General features: G+C 38.8%; 1 protein-coding gene across 2 annotated transcripts; it reads left to right on the plus strand.

Annotated features, from left to right (window-relative positions):
- Positions 1 to 9500: 9500 nt before the first annotated feature.
- Positions 9501 to 11760, plus strand: atp5mc3a (ATP synthase membrane subunit c locus 3a). Of its 2 annotated transcripts, none has more exons than XM_072397028.1 (5): positions 9501 to 9570; positions 9771 to 9866; positions 10613 to 10687; positions 10922 to 11112; positions 11205 to 11760. In XM_072397028.1, the coding sequence occupies exons 2-5, from the start codon at positions 9828 to 9830 to the stop codon at positions 11317 to 11319; spliced, it is 420 nt and encodes a 139-aa protein (XP_072253129.1). In that variant the 5' UTR covers positions 9501 to 9570; positions 9771 to 9827; the 3' UTR covers positions 11320 to 11760. The 2 variants fall into 2 exon arrangements, with proteins under 2 accessions (XP_072253129.1, XP_072253130.1); XM_072397029.1 differs by lacking the exon at positions 9501 to 9570 and adding an exon at positions 9579 to 9658.
- Positions 11761 to 12026: the final 266 nt, after the last annotated feature.

The following is a 12026-nucleotide window of genomic DNA, read 5'->3' on the forward strand; positions in this document are numbered from 1 at the left end:
CCAGGCTGATATAACCCCACACTATAAAAGATGCCACAATCTGAGGAGCCATAGCTAGAAACTTACATCCTCTTTAACGTTTTAACCAATGGCTTTGTGAATTTTTACAGCGTAAAATCAAGGCTGGTTAAAGGAATGTATGATGCGATAAAAACCTTCCTGTGGCCCCACGTTATAGCTGCTGTTTGTGGTGTAAATATATCAGAAAATGCCAACAAATTACTGTTGAGAAGCTCCGTCATCTCTAACTATCAATTAGATCCAGTTTCACGGCAGCATTCTCCCTGCTGCAATTGTAATAAATCATGTTACACACAAGCAAAAAGAATGCAGGATACATGTATGACAAGGTTGTAATACAACATAAATATGAAATATGAACAGCAGAAAATTGAACCACTTAATAAAAACTTGGGTTTTGTTATGCCGCTGTGAGCCATCTCGGGAAAGTTGATGCTGACAATCAGAATTATGATGATAGAAATGTACTTTGATTGCTGTTTAATTTTCTTTGGTGATCTCTCGCTACCGCTATAACTCAGTTTGAAAACAGACAGGTTCCATTTGCCAGGTAATTAATAACAGGCCGCTGAGGCAAGATTTTGCTATTATTTCTAATATGGGGTGTGATTGTGAAAAGTACCTTTTCCAACGGTACGATTGCATTCATTTATATCTTGTTATTTTGTAAATGCTTTTCCAGAGCTTTAATTTGGACAAAGTGAACGCAAATTTTCAGCACAGCTATCAGTAATCTAATTTAAAGGGAGACTGCTGCTATCTGAAGAGTTTCCAATTAATTCAAATTGATTGCCTGTATAATTCAGCATATTACAAAGAGCAATATTAAGCTTTCAATATATGGAGCATGACTGTTCCTCCTTGGACTTTTCCGACTTATATTTCATCATAACGCCTCAAAATTAGTCTGACCCTTGATAAACCAAATCATGAATACCTTTATGAAATGTAGGAGTGATGAGTTTTAACGGCGTCACAGCTGAACATAAAGCACCAAACATGGATTGAGACTAGAGCAGCAAATTGAAGCCAAAGGTTGAGCAATAGATCATGCTTTCTTTGGGCTCTCTGTTGGTGGCAAACCAATAAACTTAAAATAGGTGAGGCCCTCTGCCATGAACAACAAAGCACCATCAGCAGTACCTCCAAGGTAGAGCCTCCTTTAGGTCACCACTGCCGTCACTCTCAACAATATGACAGATTAACGACAACAGGTTAAGCCCTGTACTTTTGGCCGCCCACAATCTCAATTATGTCTGTCTTAATGTACACTGAACAGCCACGATTGCAGGGCCATGGACAGGGTAAACACACTTGCAGGAAGCAGACTAGTGACAGGATAATAAAGTGCCATGATTGATTCAGCTTGCTGTGTGCCAGATCGGTTTATTGTGTGGGAGGAGTGGTACCAGATTGTGTAGGTTTCTGTGATGACCTATTATTGTTTTGGTGGAGTAGAGCTAAAGCTGGGTCAGTAATACCTTGGAAATGTAAAGATCCAGTTCCCTGTTAGCGTCATGTGCTATTTTGTGAAATTTCCGTGGTTCTTTCATAAGATCCATAACATATTTGCATGGCACGTATAAGCAGTTAACATTGTGGTCACACCTGAAAAGCTTGCTGGAAAAATCAATTAACACTTTTCTTGTTCATTGAAAAATACATGAACTATCTCAGTTCTGCAATGTCATCCTTTAGATATATGGGAATGAAAATAGAACATTCAATGAAACCAAATTCCACCACTGTAATTTCTACATCTCCTTCACTCTTGCTTCGGTTCAACTTTTTGTTTATTTCTGCAATGGGTTTTCATACTGCCAAAATAAAATAAAAATTGTAAAGGGTTTGAAAAAATATTTGTTACCTGGCTGACATGTTGCCACCAGTAACTGTTTGTCTGTGCCAATACACTGGAAAGAGAGTTAATGCATATTAATGGGGCCTATAAAAACAACTAATTGAGCATTCCGGATCTTGCTGAGTTGGGCATCTGTGATTGACATTGTGCAGCTCCAGGACCTACACCAGACTGCGTTTATTAGCTCTCTGAACTGGGATGTAGGTCAGGCCATTAAAAGCAGGAAGGGCTCTTTCACTAAATACTGTTGTGACAGCCATGATTCTGACACCCTGGTCTGTGAGCGGTGCTTATAGGCGACATTTGCAGCAGCCACATGGTGGATTCCTATAAGCACGGAGACTTTGTATAATGAATTGCTGCTTTGAAAAGTTAATCCTAGTTTAAAGCGATTTAATTGAGCACAATAAAAGGCAGCCATATGCGTCCCATAAAAATCAACAGCGTTCCATATGAGTGCTAAGTAAACACGCTGAGAAAATCAGCTTATGAGTAACAAGGCTCATATCCACTGTTGTTTGGGTGATTTTGTTGATGATTGAAACAAAATCTGCATTAAGTTCTGCTTGTATAGTGATTTTCTGGGGTATTCGCAAACAGTTAAAGTGGCTTGTTAACAATAAATAAGCTTTGTAGCTGTGTATTATGAGTCCATCATTATTTTTGAAATACAGATTTGGTTTGCTTGACAAAAGCTCTGTCAGAGCATCTTCTTATTCAGGTAAACACGTCTTTAGCCATTAAATGCTCTTTAAATCAAAATGCAGCTGTTAAATTTCAGACTGACAACTGAAATAAACTAAACTAGACCGCCACACTAAATCACCACCTAAAACAGTAAGTAGTGGGGCAATAATATTTCAATAGGGGGCGGCACACTGCCATTTCTGATTGGCCTTTAAATCATATTTAATTGCTCTTTTGTGTAGTAGACTGAAACTGCAGTTTGACTGGAGCTTGAGATGCACCGTACTTTTTATCTACTACACTGTGTGCACCATACAGTGTCTGTCTATCAAATCTGTTCTCCATATGCAGTCCTTAACAACCTTCTGTCTGCCAAAACTAACAGGCATACCGTGTGTATGTTGGGTGTTGTAATAAGAAAAAAAGACAACAGCACATCATAGTCATGCACCACAGCGTGAGGTCAAGCAGATTTCTCTTTAGTGGCCGGCTGCTTTTCTTTTCCTGTCATCAGTTTTCGGTGGCTTTCACTAAAGTGTCATAAGCCATTTGATTGTAAATCTTTGTGACCTCGAAGGCACAAGAGAAAGCAGAGATCCGTAAACCAATCATCGCACGGCTGCCCCTGTCAGCCACGCTCCTGTTCACACAACCACTGACTGAATTTCCTGATGTTCTACAGGGAAAAGAAAGAGGATTAAAGCTCAGTTCATGCTGGTATTTCTGAGAACATTGTGTCAGTTTTAAAGTTTATTTAAATTCCAGTTTTGGTTTTGTCACACCTCTGCGGAACTGATTAAGGACATCCAGTGTAAATATTGAGGTATTACACACTTAGCTAAAAAGTCAAGATAAAGACTGATGATACTGCAGGCTTCTGCATTTCTTAGACTACTTCCAGCTGCTCTGCTCAGCAGTAGCACAAACATCAGTGTTATTATGGATTTGCTGAAAAATCAATTTCATGAATGCTAATGTCCTTTAAATCTTTCAGAGATTGAAAATACTTGGTTTATTTTTTTTGTGGGATGCTTAGCACCAGTATGAGGAAACTCCTGGTCCTGTTGTGTATTATTGTACCAGCTGCATGAGGGCCGTCTACACTCTTAGGGAAAAGGATGGGATGATGACCCACAAAGGTTTAAAAAAGATTTCTTAAAAATTTCTCAAACAGGGACTTTTCAGAGCTGTGACCTGGATTCACTTCAGTCTCCACCTGATTATACACCTGTTCTCCAGTTTGCTCAGGGACTGAAACTGCAAGTGTTATCATGGTGTATGATCATTACACCTGTAATTATCAAATGTGCCACCCGGGAGCGATGGCACAGCCACATTCAAAGTAGAATAATACAAGTTTCTTTCCTAATCCAGTGTTTACAGAACTAACGTTTCATTCTTTGTGTGATGTATCATCTATCGTCTTATATCAGAGCCAAATACCTTAAGACAAAGTGCAGCTTTGGCAAATAAACCAAAGTAATGACACAAGAGATCCGCTATTTGTACTTCTAAGCATCAAACCCTGTTATCACCTTTGGTATTCATGTAAGTTCAAGAAGAACTCAGAGTATCTTAACTACCTACTTTAACAGATATAGAGTTTTTCAACGAGCAAAGGTTATGCTTTACCTAGTATTTGTTTTTTTTGTTTTTTTTTTTAAAAGCAAGCTAGAATCACAGACAGTGTTGTTCATAATAAGTTCTATCTTTATTATCACCCTTATCACATGATACTGTGCTTCAGGTTCACACCAGAGTGCACATTTCCAGTGTAGGTGAACGATTGTGTGATTTGTGTAGTCAAGACACATTAGTTTGGACAAAGATTATCTTTAAAAGGATCCTAATTATGGATGGAAAATCCAGTCAGAAACAGAGAGGAAATGGAGGTTGCGAAAAATGTGTTTAAATTAATCAAAACATACATATTTTTAGTGTGTAAACCATTTCTTTCAATCTAACCAACTAACTTATTATTATCATTTTTACACCTACGATAGTGTGTTTCAATGTTTTTCTTAAACACCTGCTACACAAAGCTGATTGAAGCCTGTTTCATTGCATGTAGTAGCAGGTTTATCACCAGCGCTCTGAGGGCTAGAGCTTACCAGTCCAGTACACCTTTATTTTCCAGAGGACAGACGTCTTATTATGACAACATGAAGGGAGAGCATTATATTGTGACCTACAGACTGTGTTTCTGACAATCGCTACTCTGAGGCTAGTTTACTGCTTTCAACTAGACTGCAGAAGTCAACCCAATACAGTGGGACCGAGAATACTCGTTCTTTTCATTGTGAAATTAGTTGTTGTTGGCCCATATTAGATGTGGTATTGAGTAACGATTAAACACAACTACAGTACTGCTGATCCATAAGTTAGTGGGTGTTAATGGGTTTCCTTTCCAGTATAAGAAGTGTTTAGGGGTTGAACATAGATCTTTTTCTCCGTTGATGCCTCTCAGATGCATAATCTACATGTTATAGCATTTTGCTGCCATTTGGGGGCAGTCATCTCTCTTTTGTGTGTGCTGGCATTTTTGTTGGTCCTTTAGCTTTGCTTTGCTGTGGAAAAGACAGAAATCAAAGTGGACGACAAACCACTTTTGATGAGCTGAAACTAAGTGTTAAGATAATGAAGACTGGTCAGTGTAGCTGTTCACTTGTCTGTGCTTTTCACTTGTGCCTTTTTGATATTTATGGTTTGGCGCTTCGTTGTCTTTGTTGTGAAATTGGTTGTTGTTGGCTCCCCTTGGCTTTTGCCAGCCGGAACTAACTGTCAGCTAAACAGCATTTGATCAACGTATAAAAAGAATTACTCATATGTGAGCTATTGGAGATTGCAGACAGCCAACTGAACATCATCGAACTACAGAGAGGGGATTATTAATTTTCAAGACTTTAAAAAACTTTTTTTTTGCGTCCTCTGTTTGAACAAATGCAATCAATGCATATTCAATTAGACTAAATGGGTTAGTTATACCCGCAACCCGACCGACAGATTAAGCGGGTATCGAAAATGGATGGATGGATGGGATGGTTATATTTCCAATCATATGCTGACAAAGACTCCTCTCTATTTTTCTGTAGAAAATGTTTCTCTTTACATTCTGTAAGTTCTGTAGATTTTATTTAAATTTGAATTTTTAAGCTTCACTACAAAAGTTTAAAAAAAGAAATGTATAGATAAAAACAAATCTCCACCTGAGTTGCCAGTTAATCTATTCATTGTTTAAACAGCACACAACAAATCTTTTTTCAGTGACATTTTGAGCAGAAAATAAATTATTCTCGGTCAAGCAAGGTGATGAACTGATGCCTACCAAACTGTCCAAAACCAATCAACAAGTATTCCCATTTTGTACTAATTTTCTTGTTTCTCTTTGTGTGCATAAACACACTAAGAAAGATTTACATCACTGCAAATAGAAATAGTCAGAAATATTTTGAAATAGTGATGTCAGAAATAGTAATGTTAATAATTCAATTATCAACAGATAAATTCAATTGATCTGAACCCCTATTGACTGTTTATCTCTGGTCTTGACAAAGAGAGGAACCTCCGTAGTTTTGTGCAGCATCCAGGTATGGAGATTAGCATGGAGCCATCAGCGGCGTTGCAGTCCCTCCCAACCCTGCTTCTGCTGTCAGACTGCCTCCTCCCTGCTTGTCAGAAGCGCCGACGAGGAGCTGTAAAAACCTTTTCCCCTCTCCTTAACAACTGCAAAACAACACGCACACACCTCGGCTGAGGTGCCTGCTTTTCTGAGGCCTCTGACAGGACGTGCTGCAGGCACAAATTGTAATTCATAAAGGTTAAGGGGGTCAATGCCTTTTATTACCAGTCTGAGTGCATCCAGCTTGATGGGGCGGGCATGCAAATGGAATGTCTCACAGTGTTCTATGCAGGAACTCAGACAGCGATTGTGTGCGTGCCTCTAAACGGGAGGGAGTTTAAGGTGGTTGAAGGGTGGTGGGGTGTGCGGGATAGGCTGCTCTTTCCACCTTCCAGAGCCATGTAGGACCCCACAGCCACCGCCCGGTTAATTAGACAGTATGACATCGACCTCAGTAGTTAATGGCCACTTTGATATGTGCTGTCTTGCAATTAATGTATTGTAAATGTTCATGTTTTGTCATTCGGTTTGCTCTGACCTATAAGTTGCTGCATTACACTCAGGCCTACTGTGTTCGCGCTTTCGTTTTACATCCTGCATTAACAGAAATTCAGTGTAACCACTGGTAAATTAAATATGCTGTATGGTAATTTGGTTTTTAAAGCTACTGCACAAACATAAGCAATGGATAGGCTTAGACCAGCAGACCAGGTACAGTTTCACGAAAAATGATTAACTTAATCTTACCTGTTGGATATTTATATCAGAACAAAAATGCTCTGCTCCGATCAGTTCACTTTGAAACCATAAACAGTGTTTTGTGAAAAACGTGTTTCTCCTCTCTTTTGTGCAGTTACCATGATCCCAGCAACAAAAGCATGATCACATCAGACGCTACTGCACCCTCTGCTGGATCTTTGAGAGAATAACCTTCATTCCAACAACAATCACGTCTAAAGCATTATACATTCATTTGAAAGCCTTCAACACACAATTACTTGCAATCCAGCAATGTAATCAAGTTCTCCAATTAATCACTTTCAACAGATTCTGGTTGACATGCAAGAAATTAAACAGAGTTAAAGAGAGCAGAATAAGACATTAAAGTGCTAAATGAATTTAACATAGTTATAGATTAGAATCATCAGAATAGAGAATAGAACCAGAGTGCTTCAAGGCTTATGAAGGCTGTGTACGAAATTGCCCTACGAACATGCTGTTTGCAGATTTGTAGTTATTCTGTAACATGAGGGGCTCATTTCAATATGCAAGCATGTATTCTCCCCAGTGCAAGTGATATACATAAAAATGTAATGTAAAAAGTTGTAATTTCAATAACTCAATTTAAGGTTAAGTATAATGTTTCATGTTGCGAAGCATAACATATATTTAAATGAATTGAATGTTTGTTTTTTGTTTTTTATCACATCAGTGTATAAAGACTCATTGATAAAGGGTTACCATGATAACGACCTTAAAGCTGGTTGCATGGCTCTTATGAAGTGATATGATAATACACACTTCCTCAGTGCAACCAAAACGTGAATAATTGCTCATTCACTCAGAAATATGTTAACTTGGGATTGTCTAAGCAATATGTCTCTGACAGAGCAAAGAAGCGTGGAACAGTGAAGAATCAAGAATTAAACTGATGAAACAGAATAAAACAGTAAGATTTGAATGGATAGCAGTGAATAGAACTGTAGAATAAAACAGAATTGTACCCAGCTGTTGTGCACTTTCCTAATGCATAGGATCTGTCACTGTCTTCTTCAGTATTATTTTGCACACATATGATGTACCAGCTGATTCTGCTCACTGCTTACAAGGTCAGGAATCTGTGGCTTCATGTTCGTTGTGAAACTGAAAAGATCATAACTGAAGAGCCACTGGGACTTCTCTCCCTTTAAGCCAGCGTGCAGCAAAGGCAGGCTCCCTTTGCTCATTACCTTTCCATCACAGACCAGCTGCTGTGGAGTCATTCATCACGATTACAAACCCGCCTAGTGTCGCTAGCCTACAGCTCCACCATCAGCCTGCGAGACGCAAAGATAAGACTCTGAGCCATCAGTCCCCCTGGGCACGGTGTTAAATTCACACCACAACAGGTGATAGTAGTGGACAGCGGCAGGCAGATTTTGTTATGAGGAAAAAATTGAGGCTGAAATGCAGGTTGAGTTCTACATCTCCCTGCAAAATGTCCTTTTGATGAAAAAAAAAGAAGCTGTGGTCAGATCACACTTTTTGACTGTTAAATTTCTGGAACATTAAAGAAGTTGTATTACTCATTGAAGGCGTTTTATTCATTTTTGCCTGCATAAATTATTTTCATTTGAAATATGAATTTTCTAAAGAGGTCACATACCTTTGTCAACATTCTTCTCCTCTTATAAAAACAATTGTAGATCAACTGTCATTAGATCTGTCAGAAATGTGTTGGATTTGTCATGTTGTTTTGTTCAAGTTCACTACTTGGCTAAAATCATTCATACATTCCAAAGGTTTAAAATATTACTTATGACCTATGATACTTAAAACACTGTGGTTACCCAGGTTTTTTCATTGGTGTTTGTACTTTTAAGGGAATTAAGCATGTTAACCTTTTGATTTAAACTCATAACCCAGCTTTTCCATTTCACCCAAAATTTTGCCTGACATATTTGGAATTCTTGGATACTGTAATGTTCACTTCAATTTGAAATGAATTTATGTTGTTTGGTGGAAAATATATGATCCAAAACGAGCTTCTTGCTCCTCCTGGGACCCAGAATCATTGAGCAAATGATCTTCATAGCTATTTGGGACTCCAAATGAGTTCGCAATGGTCGAATTTTAAACTCTTATAGAGCTGTTTTAATTTATATTAAACTAAAACGACCAAGGTAAGAAAAGTAAGCAAGACTCATGGACAAGTCCCAGCAACTATTTCTAGTCCTGTTGTCTTGTTAGCTGACCATAAAGAATAAAAACCCAATTTCTTACATTTAGAACTAATGTCAGAAAATCATATAAAAAAGTAAAGTCAATAACAAAAAGAACTATCACAAGACATAATTTTATTCAAATTCCCTTTCCTTAAAAATGTTGTAAGGTCAACACTGTACCAGTGCCATAACAACAGGAAATATCCATATTAAAAAAGCTTAAATTTTATTTTCTTAAAAAACTCAATTGATAATCTTCACTGTGTTCATACAATAAAAAGTGTAACCGGTAACAAATAAATAGTTAGTTGGTTTTGTGAATGAACCGTTGACTTTGCTCCCGTATTCCTGTTAAATAAAGTTGTAGTGAAATGACCTTCCATAGTCATCATCCGGGGATCTACATACATCACGACGCGCAGGCGCACTCTTCCACTGTGGTTCGACCTCTGCAGTCGGTAAGTGTGTAATGGCAGTTTGAATGCGAAGCGTATCTTGATAAATCCTTTTTCATCCTGTCTCGTAGCTTCACATAGCACTGCACAAGTGAGAATAGCATGCAGAGTAGATATGGATGTATATAGGATTGCCTTTATTTTATCTGTTGTGCATTTTTACACCCCTTTGACCTTACTTCTCTCCGATCTTTCTTCCGCAGAGAGACCCGGGCTTCAGCAGATTTGACCAAACCGGTTAAAACTACCTATAATAGAAAATGTACGCTTGTGCAAAGTTCGTTTCCACGCCGGCACTGGTAAGTTTGCCCTCTTTTGCTGGTCTCCGAGATGTGAATATTTTGTTAAAGTCAATTCTATGTCCAGTGGGCCTCCGGTTGAACTTGACTGTAGCTTATTGGCAAGGGTATCCGCGGACTAGGCCAACTGGTTAGCCAGCAGCTAATGCTACATTATATTATGACAGATATGCTATATGGTGACTGTTTTATTGTCTTTTAAATACATGCATTTAAGTTATGGATCGCAATGGTGCAGCGCCTTTGCGTTAGCGGTTTGCAGTTACCTTCATTGATGGCCTTAAGTTAAGGTCATTTTAACACTGTTAGCCGGGTTTAGCTAACAATCCAGGAAAAGAAATTCAACCACAGGCCCTTTGTGATGCACTGTTCATTTTGTCCATTTTGACATTGTTACCCGACAAATTTATGAAGCCCAGTATTTGTTGTTCCAAGGTCATGTTACATTGTAGATATTCCAACAGATGAAGCACTGTGGAATATAATGGGAATCTTATATTTGGTTACCCCCCCATCAATGCCCATTTTATAATGCCAGCAACAAAGGTTAACCTAACTAATATGTGCAGCTGGCAGTCCTGGCAGCCATCATTAAGTACTACAGGTCACAGTCTTGTGCTGTAGTGAATTGCAATGCAATTGACATTCAAGGTGCCTTTTCAACGACATTTGTGCCCTGACACTGAGAATACCTTCAAACAATAGTTGAATATTTCTATCTTATTAAACCTGTCTTCCTTTTGCAGGTCCGTGCTGGTTCCCGGGCTCTTTACAGACCCCTGTCAGCCTCTGTGCTGTCCAGGCCTGAGGGCAAAACAGAGGTAAGAAGTATAGGCTGTAAACAAGAACACTTAATATGTATGTATACTTTTATCACTGGTCATTATTCTGCACAATACGGAAAAGTGTCATTAACAACTATAGATTCATATAATGGTTTAGTCCTGTCTGGATCTATAATGGCTGTTTGTTTTGTCGCTTTATGATGATGATGATGATGTTTTTAGTTTGATTTAACGGGGTAAACGTTCACAGGCTGTCTTTTCTTCCTTCAGAGCACTGTTGCTGTGATGCCACAGAGCCCCCTCACCCAGGTCACACTGAGAGGTTTCCAGACCAGCGCAATTAGCAGGGATATCGACACTGCCGCCAAGTTCATTGGCGCTGGAGCCGCCACAGTCGGAGTTGCAGGATCCGGTGCTGGAATTGGGACGGTGTTCGGTAGTCTCATCATTGGCTATGCCAGGTTTGTTTTAATCAAGCCACTTTATCAATAATGCAACATTTGAAACCTTTGTGGTGCCTTCTCTAGATTTACTGATGGCTTTTCATTTGCAGGAACCCGTCTCTGAAGCAGCAGCTGTTCTCATATGCCATCCTGGGATTTGCCCTGTCTGAAGCTATGGGACTGTTCTGTTTGATGGTCGCTTTCCTTATCCTGTTTGCTATGTAAAATTCTGCGCTCACAACACTTTCCTTACAGATGTGACTACATATTTTATTGTGGCTGCCGAAATTGTTCAGTGTTGGTCATGGAAATGTACATTTTTCAAGTCTCACAGACGCTGTCAAAAAAAAGCAAAACATGTATTGTACAAATGTAAGAACTTACGTGATTAAAATACATGTATTTGACTATTTAACAATGGCAGTAACTTTTCTGTCTGGAACATCATGCGGACGCAACGGAAAGTGGTTGGCTTTCATGGATGTCATCTTTTCAGGGAAGCAGCTGCTTAGACTTGCCATGATTCAGCCTTGTTTTCTCAGAGCTCTTTTGGGGTCCACCTTAATTATTTCTTTGTTCAGCTTCAGTTATAGTACTGTAATCGGGCAACAAGTGAAAGCTTAGTTTTTGTAAATGACACTGAATAAATCTAGTTGATTTAATTGAGTTAAATGTTTTATTTTATTTTTTATTTTTTTCCCACCCCTTCAAGTTACAAAAGCTGACAGTTATGGAAGTTGAACTGTTATACCAATGCCAGCTGCTCTGATTGGCTGAACTTCAAAAACTGAAGCATTAAAACATAATTGTAAGACTTCGTAAGCAGTAATGCTCAACATTTGTAAGAGCTTGTCACCCTGTGCTAAAGGAACTGCTAATGGGCATTTTACCTCTTGCAGACTTAAGGAAAAGGAAACAAACTTGTAGAGATT

This window comes from Leuresthes tenuis, unplaced genomic scaffold (assembly GCF_036924035.1).
Source record: "Leuresthes tenuis unplaced genomic scaffold, fLeuTen1.0.hap1 SCAF_12, whole genome shotgun sequence".
NCBI lineage: Eukaryota > Metazoa > Chordata > Actinopteri > Atheriniformes > Atherinopsidae > Leuresthes > Leuresthes tenuis.

Coding starts and splice junctions, on each gene's coding strand:
- atp5mc3a (XM_072397028.1), top strand. CDS start 9,828: ATGTACGCTTGTGCAAAGTTCGTTTCCACGCCGGCACTG. Junction 9,867..10,612: donor TCGTTTCCACGCCGGCACTG/GTAAGTTTGCCC, acceptor TTCCTTTTGCAG/GTCCGTGCTGGTTCCCGGGC. Junction 11,113..11,204: donor CTCATCATTGGCTATGCCAG/GTTTGTTTTAAT, acceptor TTTCATTTGCAG/GAACCCGTCTCTGAAGCAGC.